The 23,154-nt window shown below is 40.2% G+C and overlaps 1 protein-coding gene across 1 annotated transcript in view; it reads right to left on the reverse strand.

The window, feature by feature from the left end:
- Positions 1-23,154, reverse strand: part of NALCN (sodium leak channel, non-selective) — a 302,582-nt gene that overhangs the window by 234,280 nt on the left and 45,148 nt on the right. The window contains exon 7 of the mRNA XM_015098259.3: positions 22,942-23,096. Coding sequence (XP_014953745.2) covers positions 22,942-23,096 — 155 coding nt within the window. The remainder of the gene's footprint in view (positions 1-22,941; positions 23,097-23,154) is intronic.

Here is a 23,154-nt window from a genome sequence, read left to right on the forward strand (position 1 = left end):
CAAGGATGCTGGAGTAGGTTGCAATTTCCTTCTCCAGGGCATCTTCTTGACTCAGGGACTGAGCCCGCATCTCCTACACTGGCAGGTGGATTCTTTACCACTGAGCCACCAAGGAAGTCTAATAAACCTGTGAGGAGACGCCTAACTTGACTAAAAGCTCACTAATTATTGATACTAGAAGCACACAGAAACACCCTTCCACACCCATTTGGTTGGCTAAAATATTAAAGTTTGATAGTATCAAATACTGCCATGCTGAATGGAAAACACACAATGCTAGTTTATAAGAGCAATTCGGAAGTGTCTATTAAATCAAAAATATGCATGCCCAGCACTTCTATTTACAAATATCTATTACAGAGAACTGTGCCCACTGCGCATTGAGACACTCACACAAGGATATTTACTACTTCACTGTGAGTAATCACACACAAAGAGGAAAAAGTGTCCATCAGTTGCAGAATGAACAAATAAAATATTTGACAGTCACAGACTTGAAGATTACCAGCTGCTAAACTAAGTGTAGCTGATGCATATTTTTTCATGAGAATAATATGAAAACATTGCTACACATATTTTATGTACACATACATATGCAGAGCCATAGGCTGCTGGGTTTAAAGTCTGAAAGGATACAGACTGAACTCAGAATAGTGTTATCTTAGAGATACTAGAGAGGAGGCCAAAATCGGACCTAGTCATCAAAAAAGACTCTGCTATTTTAACAGTTTTAAAAGAATAAAATTATTTCTGATGTAACTGAAATTTTCTAAATTCAAGAAGCATTCAGATTGTGAGTCAGACGATCTTTATTACTAAAGTTTTATAGAAGCCCCTCATTTTACAAGTGAAACACATAGAAAAAATTTCAGCATCTAGTCATAGATGATAATTCACTATCAGGGCATGTTATATGCTTATAGGATTTTTTCCAATTAATTTATCTTTTACATGACCTTACCTTTGCATCCATTCACTGGTTCTAGTTTCAGGGGGTGTGTCTGTGGATGTCTATGCGTGCACGTGGAATACAAGGAATCCATACAAATAGATTTTAAGTCTATACTTTGAAACTCTCTAATATGCAAACCAATCAGCAATGCACAAATTTGACTGTACAAGTTAAAATGGGGCAAGTGATAAAAATGTACGAACTGCAGAGTATAAAGTATTTGTACAGTGTGCACTTTATAGTATGTAATATACTTAACAAATGTTAGGCTAGATAGAATATGATTTCATCAGTATCAGTATGAGAGTCCTCATTTTTTAAAGTAGGGTTTTATACCATCCCAAAAGAATAGTAATTTAAAAAATATTTTCAGTTCATTAATTCAGTATTTTTAAATAGACTGTCAAAGAAATCATCTGTTTAATGTCTTGGCAAAAGGATAGAATTGATGATCTAATATATTTAGTTTCATCCTTAATTTCTATCATTTATGATTTATATAGGAACCATTTGCTTATACTACTATATGATTATTGAAAACAATTTAGCTAAGCATCTCTAAATGTACATATTTTAAAAGATAAGTCTGTTCTCTTAATAAAACTTTAAAAATTCTAAAAATGTATTCCAACAAAACAGCAACCATGATTCATCACCTTTATTAACAGTGTCTTTTGATTCAATAATATTGTGATTTCATTTCATATATATTTACGTAACATAAAACAGCCTACAACTGACTGTATCAGTAAACCAAAGATCAGTCAACTAATAATTAATTTGGGATAATACATCAAGAATTATAAATAATGAACTTGCCAGATTTCTTAGCAGATGACAAGGCTTAAACAACTCATAATTACAGACCTCAGCCATTTGTCTTAACCAGGATAAATGTCTCTGCATTAACATTTGCCGAACAAATTTCAAATTTAATGGAGTACTCTGTTGATATCACCAATTAATCGGTTCTTAACAATGTGAACAATGCGATGCAACTTTACTAATTCAGCAAAAGTACATGTCCTTGGATTCTGTTTCTATAGGCCCCCATTGTTATATCATCTTTTTTAAAATTTATTTTCAAGACTGTGCCTCCTTAATGCTTGATGGCATTTTAAAGTCAATAATTAACAAAGATAACACCCATAACTAACCTTGGATGGTAATCTTTTTGCAATATACACATGTAACAAATCATCACATTGTAAACTTAGATTTAAACACTGTTCTTTGTCAATTATCTCTCAATAAAGCTGAAGGAAAAACTAAAAAACAGCATCTAAAAATACTGGCCTACTTCAGGGTTAGAACATAAAGTCTCATATGTAAATCTTATCCTCTGCCTACACCCTACACTTTCAATAATTCTCAGTCCCGTTATTAGTGAGAATTCATAGTATATAAAAACAGAGCATTTATAATGGGAAGGAAAAATATGTCCCATGATTTTCTATGAGCTCAGTGAGTGAAAGTCACTCAGTCATGTCCAGCTCTTTGCAACCAAATGAACTGTAGTCCCCAAGGCTCCTCTGTCCACAGGATTCTCCAGGCAAGAACACTGGAGTGGGTTGCCATTCCCTTCTCCAGGAGATCTTCCATACCCAGGGATCGAGCCCGGGTCTTCTGCTCTTCAGGCAGATTCTTTACCTTCTGAGCCACCAGAGAAGCCCCCCATGAGCTCAGGGGGGATATAAAAGAGTAATATTCACATGTACTAACACGCAAATAATATATCTGTGTTTTCTCATAACTCCTTTTCCTAGGACACTGACTTTGCAGATGTCTATCTGTAAACTGTCTGAAGACTTGTGTTTGGTAAAATACTGTGTTTCCCCAAATCCCTAAGTGTGTGCTTTGCCATTTGCCTGGAGCTGGTGAAGGAGTTCCTGAGACGGGCTCCCCAGTCACAGCGAGGCATTCATCTGCACCGAATAAACAGGACGAGGGTCAAGTTCATCAAAATGTCCATCACCCAGCTTCTTAATAACTTCATATGATATTAACATTCAGGGAACATACATTATCAATATGACTGTATTCAATTGGGCAACCAGAGGGTCAAAATTTTGCTACCAGGGATAAGATGGCTTATGTACATCATCATTCTATAACTTTTGGTCACCATCCAGTTAAAGAATTTGAGAACTCAAATTATTCTGCTCTTCAGGCAGATTCTTTACCTTCTGAGCCACCAGAGAAGACCTCCATGAGCTCAAACAGCAGATGGCAAAACAGCTCAAAACAGAGCAAGGTCACAATTCAAGAGGACTTAGGAATTGTGGTGCTGTTGGACAGTGACTGTTAGGCTTGTTAGGAGGGAAAGAGAACCTAGCATTTATGTAGTACCTCTCAAGCAGCTCGTAGAGGAGTACATAATAAATACAGAACTCATATGCCTGCACAACAAATATTCAACTCTGATGAAAGTAAACAAAAAGAATGTCAATGGGTAATATTTCAGTGGGCTTCTCTTTTGTGAAAAGAGAGAAAGAACCATTGAAACTAACACCAGACTTTAAAATATCAAAGTGAAAGGGAAAGTTGCTCAGTCACGTCCAACTCTTTGGGACCCCATGGACTATACCATGGAATTAGTCCATGGTATTCTCCAAGCCAGAATACTGGAGCAGGCAGCCTTTCCCTTCTCCAGGGAATATTCCCAACCCAGAGATCAAACCCAGGTCTCCCACATTGCAGGTGGATTCTTTACCAGCTGAACCACAAGGGAAGCCCCAAAATACTGGAGTGGGTAGCCTATCCCTTCTCCAGCAGATCTTTCCAACCCAGGAATCAAACTGGGGTCTCCTGCATTGCAGGTGGATTCTTTGCCAACTGAGCTATCAGGGAAGCCCTTAAAGTATCAAGCTATGCAGTAAATACATTTAAAATATATTTCGTTCTCTAGCAGCATTTTTCTCTTTGATTTGGTTCTTTTGTTTATTTGTTTTGGACAACTGCCACTGGGTTTGCTATCCTTTTCCTCAAAGGATTAAACCTCTGTACAAGCCAGTCCCTGCCAATATCACTATCTCACCCGTCTGTCCACAGCTTCATGGAGACTGAAATCTACATAGTATTGATCAATTTGGAATACGATTGAAAGGCCTGTGTCTTCCACATGAAAGAGTATAGACTACAGATAAGAAATGAACAAGTAGGTTGATATCAGGCAATCTCATAAACATCTGCATAAATAGAGATGACCAAAGGTGCTTACACTTGCCAAACTACGAGTGACCTGTAGATAACTGTTACACTGGAAAGGTGCCCTGGATGTTAGGCTAGCTGACTTGGGTGAAAAGTACCACTCACAGTGCTTGGCCCAATGCAGGCACTATATAAATGCTAAGTTCTCTTGCCTTACTAACAAGCCTAACAGTCACTGTCCAACCACACAACAATTCCTAAGTCCTCTTGAAGCATGGCCTTGCTCTGTTTTGAGCTGTTTTGCCATCTGCTGCCTTTGATTTCAGGCTGTCTGCCTTCCAGACTTTCTCCAGGTTCCGTTTCCAGTGGCCCAGGACCCTCTCGACCCTTGTGTAGATGTCTCAGCGGAATATGCTTTTCCCCACCAGCTGTCCCTCTCCTTTGCCCATTTTCCAGGCCACTGCCGGCTGCTTTCTGGGGCCGACTTTCTTTTAAGCCTTTGCAAACTAATCTCAGACAGCTGCACGCTAATGAACCCTGAGCCTGCAGGACTCTCCTCTTAGGTTAAAAAGGGGTGTGGTCAGAACAAGAGCCGAAGAAGATGTCAGATGTGTTATCCATTATTTTGGCTCAACTTCTGTTCACTCTGGCTTCATTTTACAGAGCTTGTAAAATTCAGTTCACCACCAACAAAAATGAGTGCAAGGCCCTCCTATTAAACTGATGAAGAAAAGTAAACACCTTTGTTTTAGAAACTTCTTTGAAATTTGAGCATTTGATCAAAATCTGTTGATTCCTGAATGATTTTTTCTTATGGATTAACATAGTTTATGCTGTACTTTTGTCTACACGTTTCCTTTTTAAAAAACTCAATGGAAAATCCTGTTTAGCAATCTATTTCTTGAAATATAGGACTACTATATGCATAGGCTAACCAAAAATAATTAAGTACAGAATTGGGAGTTCTAGCACCTAATACTGGAGAAGGCAATGGCACCCCACTCCAGTACTCTTGCCTGGAAAATCCCATGGACGGAGGAGCCTGGTAGGCTGCAGTCCATGGGGTCACTAAGAGTTGGACACAACTGAGTGACTTCACTTTTACTTTTCACTTTCATGCATTGGAGAAGGAAATGGCAACCCACTCCAGTGTTCTTGCCTGGAGAATCCCAGGGATGGGGGAGCCTGGTAGGCTGCCGTCTATGGGGTCGCACAGAGCTGGACACGACTGAAGTGACTTAGCAGCAGCAGCACCTAAAATAAGTCAGCTCTTATTCAGGAAATCAATTGATAAGCAAAAGTGAATTTTCAAAAAATACAATGCTATCCATCTCTGGTTCTGTGTTAACACACTCCTAGTGCCTGTCGATGCTAACACAATGCCTAATACGTTTTGTTTTGTTTTAGGAATAGATTTGTTTTTTGTTTTTTATTGCAGAACACATATATCAGTGTGTTCTGAAGTGAAAGGTGCTGCACATACAACAAAAATCACTTTGAGGGTAAAAGCTATAAAAAAAAAAAACTGCAACTGTTTTAGCTATGCATTCCCAACTTGAGGCATGCTGGCAAAGGATGGTAGGTACTTGATAAATATTAGCTGAATCAATGAATGAGTGAATAAATGAATGCCAGATCTTTTCACCTTCTCTCACTAATTTTTAGTGTTTTCTGGCTAAAACAAGTCACTGCAGAATAACTGTTAGTGTTTTGATTCTGATTTTCTAAGCAATTTCTTTAATCATTGAAACTCTTACTCCCATATTAAGGAATTGCCATTTAATTAAATCTAATCAAGATTCATTCAATTCTGTGTCTAGCCTGTCACCCATTCTCCAAAACTTTCTTACTTCAAGTCAATAACAGTTTCAAGAAACACAGTCTGTGTGCTTGAGAGATCACAGAAAGGGGGTGGCTTTAGGGGGCATATACATCCAAGGTAACTTGTCTTTGCAAATTTCATGTTCAGAGTTTAAGGGGCTTTGACTCAGAGAAGGAGAGTCTAGATTTTATCACAAATCTACATAAAACTAAAAGATGCCCTGTAGCCTTTGAGCTTCCCAAGTGCAAGGGATGTAAGAAGTGAATACAAGGATTGTCAAGCACTCCAGGCAGCTGTGGGATGACATAGTAAGAAAAGAAGCATCAGCTGAGTAGTTTTTCCTACTGTTAGTCCAGGGTGAGTGCTAAGTCACTTTAGCCGTGTCCAGGGTTTTGCACGCTATGGACTGTAGCCCACCAAATTCTCTGTCCATGGGATTCTCTAGGCAAGAACACTGGAATGGGCTTCCCCATCCAGGGATAGAACCTGGGTCTCCTGCTTTGCTGGCAGATTCTTTACTGTCTGAGCCACCAGGGAAGCCTTAGTGTGGTGGCTGGTAAACTTTTTAAGTCAAGAATCAGGTGGCATGTTTCGTCTCTATGGAGCATGGTGTCTCCGCTGGAACTACAGAAATTCTGCTGTATTGTCAGTGAGCAGCCACAGACCACAGGTAAACAAAGGGACGTGGAGTTGCAAAAAAACTTTATTTGCAAAAACAAGCAGGAAGCAGGATGTGGCTCACAGGCCAGTGGTTTACTGAGCCTTGCTCTGGTCAACTGAGCACTGCTTTAACTCTTTAGAAGGCCTGCGAGGACCAAGCATCTCAGCTTAGAGATGGGTTTGCTGGCAGCATCTAGACACAGCGCAGAGAATCAGAAAATATTTTTTCAAAATTTCATTTCCAATTCAAGTGTACACGGAGGAGACAAAACAGAAGTAAACAGAACATACACTAGCGGAGTAAAATATGAGGATATTGTTAGATTATGTTGTATGATCATGAATGTTTTACCAGGACTCAAAGGAGGGAAGCTGACACTTACATAGTTACTTTCTAACTTTGTGATTTAAAAATAGTTTGCTCTATAATTCATTCATTCAAATTAACTGATGACTATATATCTGGTAAAAGTGATGATTATAATCATAGTTAAATTCTATTGAGGACACATTAGGCATGAGAATGAGAATAATTTAATCTTCCTAATACCCTGATATATATATATATGATATTTATTTTTAAGAAGGATTTCCTGGTGGCCCCGTGGCTATGATTCTGTGCTCCCAATGCAGGGGACCCACGTTCAATTCCTGGTCAGGGAACTAGACCCCACAAGCTGCAACTAAAGATTCCATAGGCCTGCTGCAACTAAGATCTGGTGCTGCCAAACAAAATAAGACAAAATAAATAAATATTAAAGAAAAAAGCACAGAGAGGTAAGTACATGTCCTATGTCACCCACTAGGGAGATGCAAGCGCCAACTTGAAACAGAGTCCTTCCCTTATCTGGACTTGAACGCTCATAGAATCCTCAAAAAATGCATAAGAAGTGGAAGTATTGGACCATGAAAAAAAACAAAATGTATCACACTTAATCTTCATCACTATATGCTTTATTTAACAAAAGCTACAGTAAAAATATAACTCTTAAGATCACATTTTCTATGATCAGATCTTATCCTGTATCCCTTTATTTTTCTCCCTGGCAACCATATTTTTGTTTCAACAGTGGCAGCCAACATTTATAGGCATTTATGACTTATTTTAGTATATTTATTTTAAGTTCATTTAGTATATTTATCTGAGCATCTTTAGTATGCTTTAGCATCTTTGGTATGCTTTGCTCTTATGATTCCTGCATCCCAAGCCCTAAGGGTTTGGGAGCTAAGGGGTTAGGGAGAAAAAGGGAGCGAGCAGGAAGGGAGGATTTGTCTCCAAGTCCAGGGCCCACTAAGTGAGGATGCATTTTCCTTCCCACAGTCCAGCATGGCTCAGGCTAGTGACAAGTCTTCAAGGGCCAGAGAGCTTTCTCCTGGAGGAGGATACCTTAGCCCCACCTGCCTGGCACTGTTTTAATAAGCAGGGCTCCTGCTATTAAATCTTGCAGCCCCAGGAGAGGTGAGAGTCAGCCCTTTCCTGGCCCATTGGTCTTGAGGGAAGAGCGGTGTTAGGGCTTTCCTAGGTACATGGTTCTTTTTCGCTCCAGCTGATTAGCTGGTGGAATTTACTGAATTGCAGAGATAGTTAAGGGAATGATGCTCCACGGCTGCCATCACCAGCAGGGAACATCTCCTTGACTGTTGACACAAGGCTCCTCTCATGGTCTGTTCATTTCTGTTTCACAGGGGTATGCAGTTTCATGTGGAAGCAACTTCATTTCAGTGAACCTTGTACTTAAAGGCTAGAGCCATATTTGCATCATATTTGCATTTTCAATCACAAAGTTCCCACAGAATGTTGGTTGAAAAGGCAATGTGTCTAATACAAAATTGTGAACATGATCAACCTGTAGTCAAAGGCTATGATGAGCTTACGGAGAGTTAGACAGGACATCACAGGAAGAAGAGGAAGCTTTGCTTTTGCTGGAGGCGCTTAGGATCTCATGAGCTAGCTAATTGGGAAGACAAGTGTCACACACATACACACACACCCCCTAGTGAGAAACAGTTCAAAGTAAGCACTGACTTCATGCCCAAACCTTGGTGTCACAGTTCAGACAGAAGGGAGATGAATGCTGCTAGGGCAGCAGAGAAGTTACTGGAAAGGAGGGCTGGAGGGTGACTCTTAGGCTGACAGGACCCTAGGAAGGAGGCATTCCAATGAGAATGGAATGAAAATTCGAAGAAAAGAGAATGAACTGGTGTTCAGAAGAGTATAGGATACAATACGGCCTATGTTATTTTTTGTTTTTACTTTAGTAACTATGCATATCAGAAAGGAATACCTTATAATTTTTAAAACTTACTCTAACACAATAAAGGCAGAACTATGAATTTATTTTATAAATAAAGCACGAGTTACCTATTATGTTAAAACTGTACATACCCTTTGACCCAGAAATTGTTTCAGGAATCTGTTTTAAGAATACTAACATATGCTCAAAACACGTGTGTGTGTTCACACATGACTGTGTGTGTTATTCAACACAGACTTACCGTAGTGAAATACTGAAAATCACTTAGATGTCTACTGGTAGGAAAATGGTTGAAAGCATTTTATTAAATATCATGAAACAGGAAGATGAAAGAAGGAAGGAAGACAACAAAGAGAGGAAGGGAGGGAATTACATACAGAAGAATTTATGGCTTTCCTTAAATCTCATGCTTTTTTCAGCATTATTTTTATAATCTACAAATACTTAGAATGTATATATAAACATGCCAATTTCTTGGAAACCACTAGATATTTCTGATGAGTACGGTTTTGTATTAGTATGTATAATATGAAAAAAATCGTCACTTCAATGCTCCCAGAAATTCACTTTCAAAATTCCTTCTTTCATTGTCCAATGAAAAATAACTCTAGCAGCAGCCTTTCCTAATCCATTCAACAAGAACTTATCTGAACAGCTATCTTCTAGATACTAGACAGTATATATCTTCCCCAAAAATGTATTGGAGCAGAGTTACTTCACAATGCTATGCCAGTTTCTGCTGTACTTCAAAGTCAATCACCTATACACATACATATATCCCCTCTTTTTTGGATTTCCTTCCCATTTAGGTCACCATGGACCTGAGCACTGAGCACTGAGTAGGTTCCCTGTGCTGCACAGTAGGTCCTCATTAGTTACCTATTCTATACATGGAGTCAATAGTGTATATTAATATATTTAAATCAAATCTCCCAGTTCATCCTATTTCCCCACTTAGTGTCCATAAGTTTGTTCTCTACGTCTGTCTCTCTCTAGTTTTTCTTTGTAAATAGGTTCTTCTGTACCAATCACGGTTGCAATTTCTATCTTTGCATCCCCTTTCTTACTAATATTCTGAATAGTACCTGCATATCTGATTTGAGCTTAAGTAAGCCTGTGACCCTATCAGAATCCAATGATACCCTAAGACCTTGTTCCTTCAGAAAACATCAAGCACAGAATTTACAACCTTAGGACATTTTTGTAACCCGAGGGCATTTACGATGCCTGAACCCAGGGGTAACCCTGGTATTTGACCAAAGACTCTCAGAACTATTCTTCCATTGAAGCTTCTTGACTTTATCCTCTATTTTATGTCAAGTTTTCCTTGTCCCATAATAAAGGAATACCTTCAGAGAGCAAGTACAGAACCATCACAGATCAAAATAAACACTTTCGGTTGAATTCCATCACCCTAATTTTCTCTTCTACATGTGTTTTCATAAAAATCAATAAGTAATTCCAGTAGTACCACTAAACATAAAGATTAATGCAGGGCAAACAACCCTTTGGTGCTTTTCCACAAAGTATTATAAATCTCAATTACATATTTTATAGATTAATCTTTACTGTGTCTTTTTTGCAACTGTGATAAAAATGCACATTCTGTAATAAATCATAGTTATAGATACATAATAATTTTCTATTTTCTATTCATTTGTAAAGTTTTCATCTAATACCACATAGAGCCACATGAAATGTGCTTTAACAACATTTAAATCTGATGAATCAATTTTTAGCAGCAGCATTAAAAAAGTTCAATTTACATTCTATTATGATCTGAATAAAAGTAATCTCCCTTCACTACATTTTATGACCCTATTTAACATCAGATGTAATAAAAGACAAATTAGAAAAATAAGAGCTTGCCAGTAGAGAAACACATATGAAGGAATTTTAAAGTAAAGCAAATTCTGAATTAAAACTGGAATACTGGACTGTGTAGGTGGATTCAATTCACTATCAATCCTCTTGCAGCAAAATACAGGGGTAGTTCCAGGCACAGACCACTACCAGGGATGAAAATAACCACTGATGTTGTTTCTCATCAATTCTGAATAAAATTGATTTATGACTCACATAAAGAGCTAAGTCTGTATCTCATAGCCAATGCTACCCAAAGTCAAATGAGGAAGAAAATACCACAAAAGTTAGTAACAGCTAAAATACATCTTCCCTTGGAGAAAATCACCAATCCCAATTTTCAATGGCCGTAATAGCTTTCTTCACAAGTGACTTAGGAGCATCTGTATGAGAATCTGGTAGGCTGCAGCCCACTCTCATTTCTTCATTTTCTTGAAAGGCTCAATTAATTTATCATTGCCAGAAAAAAATTTACAAAGATTATAAATCATCACTTTAATTCTTTATTCACATCCAAGACTCTCATTTTGACTTCTGTGATGCTAGTGATCTGTGGTTTTTCTACTTAATATTTTAAGGAGGGCTTTTTTATTTGAAGAAAATTTTATGGCTTAATTTTTTTTAATGAAGAGGATGAGTAAATTAAATATTCTTTATGTATATCTCTAATAAAGAAATTAACTAATATGCATTTTCAAAATCAAGTTAAATAAAACTGTTGGTTAGTTTGTGGTATTTAGAAAACAAACTTAATAGCTGCAAAATAACTGAGTCATGGATATGAAACGTACAGTGTGGGGAATATAGGCAATGTGCTAACTTGCTCAGTCGTGTCGACTCTTGGCGACCCCATGGACTGTAGTCCACCAGCTCCTCTGTCCATGGGATTCTCTAGGCAGGAATATTGGAATGGGTTGCCATGCCCTCCTCCAGAGGATCTTCCCAGCCCTGGGATCGAACCCAGGTCTCCCGCATAGCAGGCAGATTCTTCACCGCCTGAGCCACCAGTCAATAACTATGTGATATCTTTGTATGGTGACATACCATACCCCCGGGTAACCATAAATTCTCTAAGTCTGTGAGTCTATTTCTATTTTGTAAGTTCATTTGTAGAATTTTTTTTTAGATTCTGCATACGATATTTGCCTTTCTCTTCTGACTCACTTCACTTGCTATATAATCTCTAGGCATATTCTTCTTTTGCTTAGATTTGTACACAGAGTGAACGCAGACCAGGCACCAAGTCCCTTACAAGGGGCTGGATTCAAAGGCAGAAACCAGCCCCGAGTGGCCCTCAGTTTGCAGTGGACATTATCCTCCTTCAGACTCCCCTCTGTCCTCAAGACTGCAGGATGAGAGAAGGCAGGATGCCTGGTGGATTATTACGCTGTAGGACACACCTCCTTTTCCATCACCATGAGACTCCACAATGGACCAGCTGTCCTGACAAGCCACAGGGAACCCCAGTCACTCGTGGCCAACCTCAAAGATAAGGCAGCCAGAAACCACAGGCTTTGACCTTGGCTCACGGGGCACCAGGGCTTGGTTCCCAACTGTGGCCTGTGTGTGACTCTGGAGAAATCAATTCTTTCTCATCTCATTCTTGTCACTTATCAATTGGAGATAATGACAGCCTATGGGTTTATTTTGAGAATGAAAAACACAATGGATGGAAAAACCTTTCACCCCATGCCAGATACATAATAAGCGATCAATAAATGATAGCAGTAATTGTCAAAGGTAATGACAGTAATTATAATAATGAAGACTGTCTGCTGGACAATTAGATGCCATAAGAACATGGAGTTTGCTATTTCCTGGCTTTATCTTTGTATACAAAGAGTAAGAAAAATAGTCCACTCTGTATACAGTCCATGTAGCATTAAAAGCATGTACAATTTAAACGTCTTTTCTATTAGCTATTTTCCAAATGCCTTGTTTATAGGTTGACCTCACTTATGGGCTTCCTTTATAAATTGTTTGAATCATGGTTTAGTTCATTCTGAATTTTTTAATATTGAACTTTTCTCTTTTGTTCTTATGAGTCTAAGATGAACAAACAAAAAATGAATGCCTGATAGATACTTATTTCCTAAGTGACCTCCTAAGGTGAATTTTTATCATTAAGTGACATTCATTGTTCTATCAAACGAAAGGTGTTTTGTTTTTTACCTGGCTGTACAACAAACGAGAGTTAAACACCACCGTCTGAATAGCTTTGTATTCATCTCCTGTACCCACTTTCTTACCTTCTTTTGAACGATCATGACAAGAAAATTGCCAGTTTCATGGCTTTGCCTGTGATTTCCTTCCCACATGCTATGGATCTGTTGTTGGTTTTTGCTCTAACTGGTGTATTGCATCTGTAAATGGAAATGTCCTCTCCACCAGCACCTTACTGAAGGTAAGTGATGCTAAGCTCCTACCCCAAAATTAAAAATACAACTAAGCTTTACAAGGTACTTTTTGAGTTTACTTCTGAATGAAATATTGGTCTCTGAAATGTAGAAAGGTCTGGGGGAGACTAAGTTATAAGGCGAGTCTGAATCATGACAAGGGAGCTGGCCTTGCTCGGTGTGGAATTCTCTGGAACTCTGACCGCTCTGGCTCTGAGGCTCTGTCTCTGCACCTGGAAACTGTGTCCGTGAACCGCAGGGCTGCCTCATCTCTTTCCAGCTAGAAACTCCTCTAATTTCACGTTCAGTGCTATTACAGGAAATTTCACTGTCTCGGGTTGTGTGCCCTGCGTGTTGATGAGCATGTGGTAACACAGGGGAAGGGAGAGGTTGAAAGGTGGGTAAGTCCTCAGCAAATGGAAGTAGACACATTTTCTAAATAGACTAAGCGGATGTGATGTATCCATTTCACCTCTATAGTGTGGGGGTGTTTGGGTGTGCTCTGTTCCCAGACTTTTACACCATGTGCCTACACCCACTGACTTTAATCACAGGATCTGAGCGTCTGCTAAATAGATTTTGTGATCTTCAAATAGGTCCTTTCAATAACGTCTGCTCCTGGACCGTGGGGGCACTGGACGTCTCAGATGCAGAGGCTAACGTCTTAGACAGGATGCCTGTTGGAGTCCTTAAGAATGCTCCACAAGAAAGGTCCCTTGAACCAGTGACGCGGCAGTCTGAAAATGAGGAGCAGGGAGGAGGAGCAGCTAGCGCGTCAGCCACCATTCGACATGGTGGTTTAGGGGAGGAGGGAGAACAAGCGTCTGGGTGTGGGAGGTGGGGCCGGAAGCAGCGTGGCTGTGGCTTCTGCTCAGGGCCCCCACCCCACTGGGCACTCTGCTTAGCGCTGTGGGAGGCGCACCTGCTGCAAGGCTGCTGAAGACACGGGTGGCTGGAATCTGGGAGCCACAAGTTCAAATGCACAGGGTTAAATAAAACTCTATGTGTGAGGCTTACCGAAGCTGAACATTCAATGGCACAGGCGAAAGAAAATTCTAAAGAGACAGTTAAGCCCAAGTGAGGATGCTTTTGAGAGTGGGAAGAGAGGGAAAATTGATCAATGAAGACTAAGCGCCACCAGGCTTCCCTCATAGCTCAGTCGGTAAAGCCTCTGCCTGCAATGCAGGAGACCCGAGTTCGACTCTTGGGTTGGGAAGATCCCCTGGAGAAGGGGTAGGCTACCCACTCCAGTATTCTTGCCTGGAAAATCCCATGGACAGAGGAGCCTGGTGAGCTACATCCCATGCAGTCGCAAGAGTCGGACACGACTTAGCGACTAAACCACTGCCAGCAGGCACCGCCAGAATGTACACTGGTGTAGCCACTACGGAGAGCAGCACGGAGGCTCCTCAAAACTAAAACCAGAGTTGCCATATGACCCAGCAACCCCACTCCCGGACATATACTCAGAGAAAACCCTAATTTGGAAAGATACAGGCACCCTAATGTTCACTGCAGCATTATTTACAATAGCCAAGACATGGAAGCAACCTAAATGTCCATCAACAGATGAACAGACAAAGAAAACGTGGCGTGTATATGCATGCTAACATAATGGGATCTTACTTGGCCATAAAAAAGAATGAAGTAATGCTATTTGCAGCAACATGGAGGGACCTAGAGATGATCATACTAAGTGAAGTAAGGCAGAGAAAGACAAATCATGTATGGTTTCACTTATGTGGAATCTCAGCTAAGACACAAATGAGCCTGTCTATAGAACAGACGCACAGGCATGGAGAACAGACTCGCAGTTGTCAAGGGGGACGGGACATGCGGGAGGATGGATTGGGAGTTTGGGGCTGCTAAGTCGCTTCAGTCGTGTCCGACTCTGTGCAACCCCAGAGACGGCAGCCCACCAGGTCCCCCGTCCCTGGGATTCTCCAGGCAAGAACACTGGAGTGGGTTGCCATTTCCTTCTCCAGTGCATGACAGTGAAAAGTGAAAGTGAAGTTGCTCAGTCGTGTCCAACTCTTAGCGACCCCATGGACTGCAGCCCACCAGGCTCCTCCGTCCCTGGGATTTTCCAGGCAAGAGTACTGGAGTGGGGTGCCATTGCCTTCTCCGGGGAGTTTGGGGTTAGCAGATGCCTACTATTATACATGGAATGGATAAACAACAAGGTCCTACTGTAGAGCACAGGGACCTCTATTCAGTGTCCTGTGATAAGCCATAATGGGAAAGAATTTTGAAAAAAGAATGTGTGTGTGTGTGCGTGTGTGTGTGTACATATGTACATATGACTGAGTCATTTTGCTGTACAACACAGATTAGCACAACACTGCAAATCAACTATACTCCAACAGAATAAATTAAAATAAGACTATTCCCTACCAAATATTGGCCCTCTGCACACTGATTAGAAATGAAGTGAAATTTGAGATATTAATTAATAGGGGCATAATGCACGGTTAAGGAGACCTTGTCCATGTACACTCTACTCCCCTCTTTTGTTGTAAAATCCTGAACAAGCTGAGGGGAAAATGGAATAACATCACACACTGAGGTGCTACTCTGAAAGCATCGGTATCTCAACCCTTCTTTGTTAAACTGGTTACTTATTCTTAAATAAAAGTGATGCATTCTTATTTTGCCACCATATCTCTAATTTCTAGCTCATCATGCATCTTCATGGTGCCAGATACTATCCTAAGTGTAGCTTCCTAGCTGCTTCTCTCAACAACCCTATAAGTCATGTCAATCACTCACCCATTTCACAGATGAGGAAATCGAAGCAAGAGAGGTTGATTCCTGTCCAAAGGTCACCATACTACTATGTACAACATCCAGAATCCAAACCCCAAAGCCATTGAGTGCTGCATTTTTTTCTAAACTCATATTAACTATGCAATGCATTTTCAAGACGAGTATCCACCTGCTTCCATTACTGGATTCACATATTGTAATAAAATGATACTTGTTTTTCACTGCTATGTATAGATATCCACATCACCACCCCCCACCCCCACCAATCTTGTCCTCTCTGCTACACAATCACAGTTTGCAACATTTACACCACAGTCTGTAAGTGCTGCAGTTGTATCGATGCCGCTCTTATAGGATAGATACTAGAGACCTGGCCCATGAGCAGTTATTCTTGATTGGCTCAATCACTTCAAGAACACTTCATGGAAGGTGAAGTCTCTGAGTTCTTGCCTCTTCAAAAATAATCACAAAGAGTTTGATACATTATTTCCCTAAGGACTCTGTAAGCATTGTGACATTATATTCGAGAGCTGAACAGTGACATGAAGTTTCAGGCCCCTCTCAAGGTCCCCCTGAGAGCTGACTTGATCTTTTTTTCTTTTTCCTGGATACCCCAAAGATGCTTTCTTTAGCATCTTCACCAAGACAGGTCTCAGCACCAATTGTTCTATGTCAATTTATTGAATCAAACTGTACCCTTTTAATGTATATATCTGTCTTTTTCTGCAATTCTTTTGAGATATATATATATATATATATATATATATATACACACATATCTTGTGTATTTTTTTTTCAGTTTAAAATGCACCAAAAGGTACATTTTTATAGAAATGGTCCTGATTCTTTTTGATTATCTCTCATCTTTGACAGTGATTTTGAGAGCACTAGGTATTTGTCTTGTTTCATGCGGAGTAGTGTGAGGAAATGCTGTGGGGTAGAAATGAAAATTTGCACAGGTTGATGGGTATGTGAGTATCAGTGTTGCTTCAGTCCAGTGGTTTATACTCTGCATGTACACTTGAATCACCTGGAGAACTTTTCAGATTAATCTGTGCCTTCAATCACTGTAGGGTTTTGATTTAATTGCCTCGGGATGATGTTTGGGAATCAAGTTTTAAAAGGCCCTCAGGTCATCCTGGGCTTTCCTGGTGGCTCAGTGGTAAAGAATACGCCTGCAATGAAGGGGACATGGGTTTGATCCCCGGGTCAGAAAGATCCCCTGCAGGAGAGCATGGCAACCCACTCCAGTATTCTTGCCTGGAGAATCCCATCGGCAGAAGAGCCTGGCAGGCTATAGTCCATGAGGTTGCAAAAGAGTTGGACACGACTAAGGATTAAACAACAACAAAGGCAGAGCCAGATTTGCAAATTTGGAGTATTTCCCTTGTTCTATTCAATGCAGATCAGCCATGTCAGGGCACTCACAACTGACTGTCCTCCCTCTCTCCCAGAGTTCTGCAGAACAAGGACCTCTCGTCCATGATGTCACATGGAATACCAGAAAATTCTTACTGTCAGCCACACACTGATGCCCTGACCCAAAGACAGGACTCTTCTGCTCCTCTGGGAATTTTATTTTGTTTTATTCTATTGCTATTTTCTATAATTTAATTTTTATTGTTGAATTTTTAAACTGAATGTACAGTGAACACTGGTTGTTTAGAACATCTGTAACTTGCTGGCTCTGAGATTCTCAGTATCCAGAGTCCTTCCAAGAAGTTTCCTGTTGGACCCTGGTCCTCTCAGGTTGGGATTCCTAGTTCCAGGTTTTTCTGAGTCCTTAAATATGGAAATTGCATTTCTGTTTCTCAGGCTTTTTAATGCTTGAGAGATTTTAGAGACAAAAAAGTGTCTTTATTCTGCAGTCTTAAAGTAGGGGCTCTTTGTAATTTTTTTCTACTTAATGACTCTGGCTTTGAACATATTTTAAAAATTGAATTTTTCAACATCAGTATTAAATTTTCATAAGACATAATGCTACTTACAAATAAAATTTTATACATGATTGAAATTCAGTGTGTTGCATAATAATTTGGATTAGTAAGAAAAGGAAACATGTTCCTTTTAAATTAATCATGATTACTTACCTATAGAGTAAACTGGCCAAATTGAAATGCATAATTAGGCATCTAATTGCGTTTTAAATTTGGCTGCATGCAGAAAGAGATGATCGCATGTGCCTAATAAAATTAATTTCCTCATTTTTGGATGAAACATTATCTTTTTGTTTCCATAAGAACTTGCCAAATAATCTAAAATACCAGTTTGTGTATCTACATAGGTACATCCTATCAGGAGGTAGTTATCAATTTCAATCTAAATTACAGTGACCATGTTAAAATTTTTTTTATCATAGTTCAAAGTCAACATTTCATTATCTAACCATTAGTTTTACAATAATGTGGAATTCAATCATAATTCGAGAAAAGGAAGCAAACAGACCAAATTAAGCTTGTATAGAAACGGAAGTCATGAGAAAGAACAAACACTGCCAATAAAAGCAGATGCAATCAGGGAAGAGAACAAAAAAACAACTTAATTCTCTATTATGGCCCCATATCCTAATACAAATATGATGGATCACCAACGAATTCAAGAGAACACATACTTGGTTCAGTCCCTTGGTGAATATTCATAAAGGGTTCCCTATGAGGCAGACATTGGTCTAGGCCCTGGAGGCATGAAGATGAAAAGACATGCTTCCTGTTTTCCAGCAACTTAAATCCTTGGGAGATAAATGTGCAAATAAAGAGTAGAGCTATAGTAAGACTCCTGCCTTAGTTGGGGCCTATCCAGCGGATGTTGACAATTTGATTTCTGGTTCCTCTGCCTTTTCTAAAACCAGCTTGAACATCTGGAAGTTCACGGTTCACATATTGCTGAAGCCTGGCTTGGAGAATTTTGAGCATTAGTTTACTAGTGTGTGGGATGAGTGCAATTGTGCGGCAGTTCGAGCATTCTTTGGCATTGCCTTTCTTTGGGATTGGAATGAAAACTGACCTTTTCCAGTCCTATGGCCACTACTGAGTTTACCAAATTTGCTGACATACTGAGTGCAGCACTTTCACAGCATCATCTTTTAGGATTTGACACAGCTCAACTGGAATTCCATCACCTCCATTAGCTTTGTTTGTAGTGATACTTTCTAAGGCCCACTTGACTTCACATTCCAGCATGTCTGGCTCTAGGTGAGTGATCACACCATCGTGATCATCTGGGTCATGAAGATCTTTTTTGTACAGTTCTTCTGTGTATTCTTGCCACCTCTTCTTAATATCTTCTGCTTCTGTTGCTGATGCTGCTGATAAGTCACTTCAGTCATGTCTGACTCTGTGCGACCCCATAGACGGCAGCCCACCAGGCTTCCCCATCCCTGGGATTCTCCAGGCAAGAACACTGGAGTGGGTTGCCATTTCCTTCTCTTAGGTCCATATCATTTCTGTCCTTTATCCAGCCCATCTTTGCATGAAATGTTCCTTGAAATGCTCTAATTTTCTTGAAGAGATCTCTAGTCTTTCCTATTCTGTTGTTTTCCTCTATTTTAGAAAAGGCAGAGGAACCAGAGATCAAATTGCCAACATCCGCTGGATCACCGAAAAAGCAAGAGAGTTCCAGAAAAACATCTATTTCTGCTTTATTGACTATGCCAAAGCCTTTGACTGTGTGGATCACAAGAAACTGTGGAAAATTCTGAAAGAGATGGGCATACCAGACCATCTGACTTGTCTCTTGAGAAACCTGTATGCAGGTCAGGAAGCAACAGTTCGAACTGGACATGGAACAACAGACTGGTTCCAAATAGGAAAAGGAGTACGTCAAGGCTGTATACTGTCACCCTGCTTATTTAACTTCTATGCAAAGTACATCATGAGAAACACTGGACTGGAAGAAGCACAAGCTGGAATCAAGATTTCCAGGAAAAATATCAATAACCTCAGGTATGCAGATGACACCACCCTTATGGCAGAAAGTGAAGAGGAACTAAAAAGCCTCTTGATGAAAGTGAAGGAGAAGACTGAAAAAACTGGCTTAAAGCTCAACATTCAGACAACTAAGATCATGGCATCTGGTCCTATCACTTCATGGCAAATAGATGGGGAAACAGTGGAAACAGTGTCAGACTTTATTTTGGGGGGCTCCAAAATCACTGTAGATGGTGATTGCAGCCATGAAATTAAAAGACGTTTACTCCTTGGAAGGAAAGTTATGACCAACCTAGACAGCATATTTAAAAGCAGAGACATTATTTTGTCAACAAAGGTCTGTCTAGTCAAGGCTATGGTTTTTCCAGTGGTCATGTATGGATGTGAGAGTTAGACGGTGAAGAAAGCTGAGTGCTGAAGAATTGATGCTTTTGAACTGTGGTGTTGGAGAAGACTCTTGAGAGTCCCTTGGACTGCAAGGAGATCCAACCAGTCCATCCTAAAGGAGATCAGTCCTGGGTGTTCATTGGAAGGACTGATGCTGAAGCTGAAACTCCAATACTTTGGCCACCTCATGTGAAGAGTTGACTCATTGGGAAAGACCCCAATGCTGGGAAGGATTGGGGACAGGAGGAGAAGGGGATGACAGAGGATGAGATGGCTGAATGGTATCACTGACTTGATGGACATGGGTTTAGGTAGACTCTGGGAGTTGGTGATGAGCAGGGAGGCTTGGCGTGCTGCGATTCATGGGGTCGCAAAGAGTCGGACACGACTGAGTGAGTGAACTGAACTGAACTGATTACCCCCAAAGGTGATTCCTTCCTAGAAATGGACTTCTTAAGCCCACACACTTTAAAAGTAGACTTTCTGGCTCAAAGAGGTATTGTTCCTCTACATTAGTTGAAACCCTGTAAGTAACAGTGAAGAAAGATGGATCTAGTTGAATGTAATGCGGCAATTGGAGTTTAAACACAACTGGTGCATTTAAAATGATCAGGGTGAGATTTCATCTAGCAAACAATTTTAAAGGCTTGGAGGTTTCCATTGCCTCCCTGGGTTCCACTGCCCTTGAAGGGCAGCCTAACCTTGAATGCTGGCTGCTCTCCATTCCAGACATGGGCAAACTCAGCCCCTAAAAGAAAGAGCAACAAGACCTAACCAGTCATGCATTCCAGCCCTGCACCAGTTGTTAGAACTTCTGGAGCTTGCGCAGAGCAGCTTACTAAATCCGTATATCTCATCTCCCAAACCACACCTGTGGTTTCCCACTCATGCCTGAAAGTCACTGGCATAATCCATAAAAGTGTTTGCACTTCTGAGACAGGGGGAAGGATGTAAGATCGGTTCCAAAACCAGATAAGAGAGGACAGAAAATTAGAACGCTTCACATCTGTTGCCTTCTAAATTTTTGTGAATCAGCCAACTATATCACTGGCCAAATGAAGACTATCCATCCAATTATTACGCTGGAAATTTACTGTGCAGCTGTACTAAAATATAAGAATAAAAATTTATGTGCTATTTGCAAAATTCACTCTTTAGAAATATCAACTATTTGGTTTTTTTCATCCCAAGTTCAAGTATTACATTCTCTCCAAAGGCTGAAGCTTTGTGGGTTTAATTCATATATCTGGAAAGTATTCCTCAATCAATGCAAGAGCTTCACATGTCCTTTCTGAAATTCAAACAGTTATCCCAGAGTTCATTATGCCATCCTGCATAACACTATGTATGAGCTGTGATGACTGAAGCCACAGGGTAGGAATAGGATTCATCAGCCACTCTTCCTGATGTGTTAAGGTGGACAGGCTGGGTTTGAAGCAGTTACCCTCCAGGATGGACAGACATGCTGTTTTCTTTTTGGGCAATGCAATCCCCATTGTACAGCTGGTCCATTGGGAAGTGAAACCACACCGCAGGATGGATTAAAAATACCTAGATTTGGCTTCCAAAAGAGTTCAACCACCACCCTGTTACACACCAAAAGACTTTCCTCTTACGTCCTGTGTAAAAGTGTCCAGAACGTTAAATACACCTGGGCCTTGAAACTTTAAAATAAAATTAATTCATTTTCAAATGACTCCAACAGTTGTGCCATGGACTGAATGTCTGAATCTGCTCCTTCAGCCCCCGCCATTCATATACTGAAACCCTAATTCCCATTGTGATGCTATTAGGAGGTGGAGACTTCAGAGGGTGATGTGGTTTAGATCAGCTCATGAGGGGTAGGGTTCCCATGATGGGATTAGTGCCCTTATGTGAAGAGACCAGAGGACTTTCTCTCCCTCTCTCTCTCCCCATCTCTTTCTCTGCCCTGACTCAACCCCTCACGTAAGGACACAGAGAGAAGACTGCAAGCCAAGGAGAGGGGCCTCATCAAAGCTGACCATGCTGCACCCTGATCCAGACTACAGCCTTCAGACTGGGGAGAAGCCCATTTCTGTTGTCTATGCCACCCAGTCTATGATATTTTGCTGTGGTTGCCTAAACCGACTAGGACAAATTTTCAGAGCATAACATATGTGTTTAGAATTCCATGGTTTTTTTGTTTCAATATTGAAATATGCATGGAATTGTAACAAATGCAATGATACCAACTGAATGCCAGACGCCAAGTCTGTGTATGATGGCACATTTCAGGACTTAACAGGACAAGCCACAAATAAGTGTACACATTTGAGCACATTGTATTCACACGCAAGCATTCCTCATGTTTCTATTACATAGCTGATGCACATTTACTAAGTATTTCATTAGCTGTCTTCTGTTCCCAGAGTTACTTCTCAACTCTCACGTACCCATCAATGTCTAGTATTCCAATTATTTAAGACTTACCTTGCCTACTAGTTAAATGTGGAAGGAAACCAAGTCCTGTTGACTCAAGGGGTTCTTTGAGTCAACAAATATTTTTAAATCCTATAATTAATAATTGAAGAGATATTTAACTCTATAGAGATATTATTGCATATCTCTATGGAAACAGGCTGTATATTATAGACTGTAGGGTAGAATATATTAAAATTTGCAATTGCATTTCTTAAATCCTATACACAGTCTGAACATAAACTATCAATCATGTAACTATTGTCTTTATTTCATAAACATTGTAAAATAGAAACGGAAAAGGTGTTTTATCAGTGAGACAGACCTATCTCGTTAAAGCCACTGTAGCCCAGCTCTTGCCTGCTAAGTCCCAGATCTTCGAGGTCCATGCATTTAAATCCTGGGGGGCACTGGTAGCCTTCTTCCAGTTCTGGGGAGCAGTGTGTATCTGGGATGGCTAAACTGTTCCAGGTTACATTTCTGCAAACAACACAAAAAAAGGATTTGACATTTTGAACAAGTGAGTAGATCACAATGC

Source organism: Ovis aries, chromosome 10 (genome assembly GCF_016772045.2).
Source record: "Ovis aries strain OAR_USU_Benz2616 breed Rambouillet chromosome 10, ARS-UI_Ramb_v3.0, whole genome shotgun sequence".
Lineage (NCBI taxonomy): Eukaryota > Metazoa > Chordata > Mammalia > Artiodactyla > Bovidae > Ovis > Ovis aries.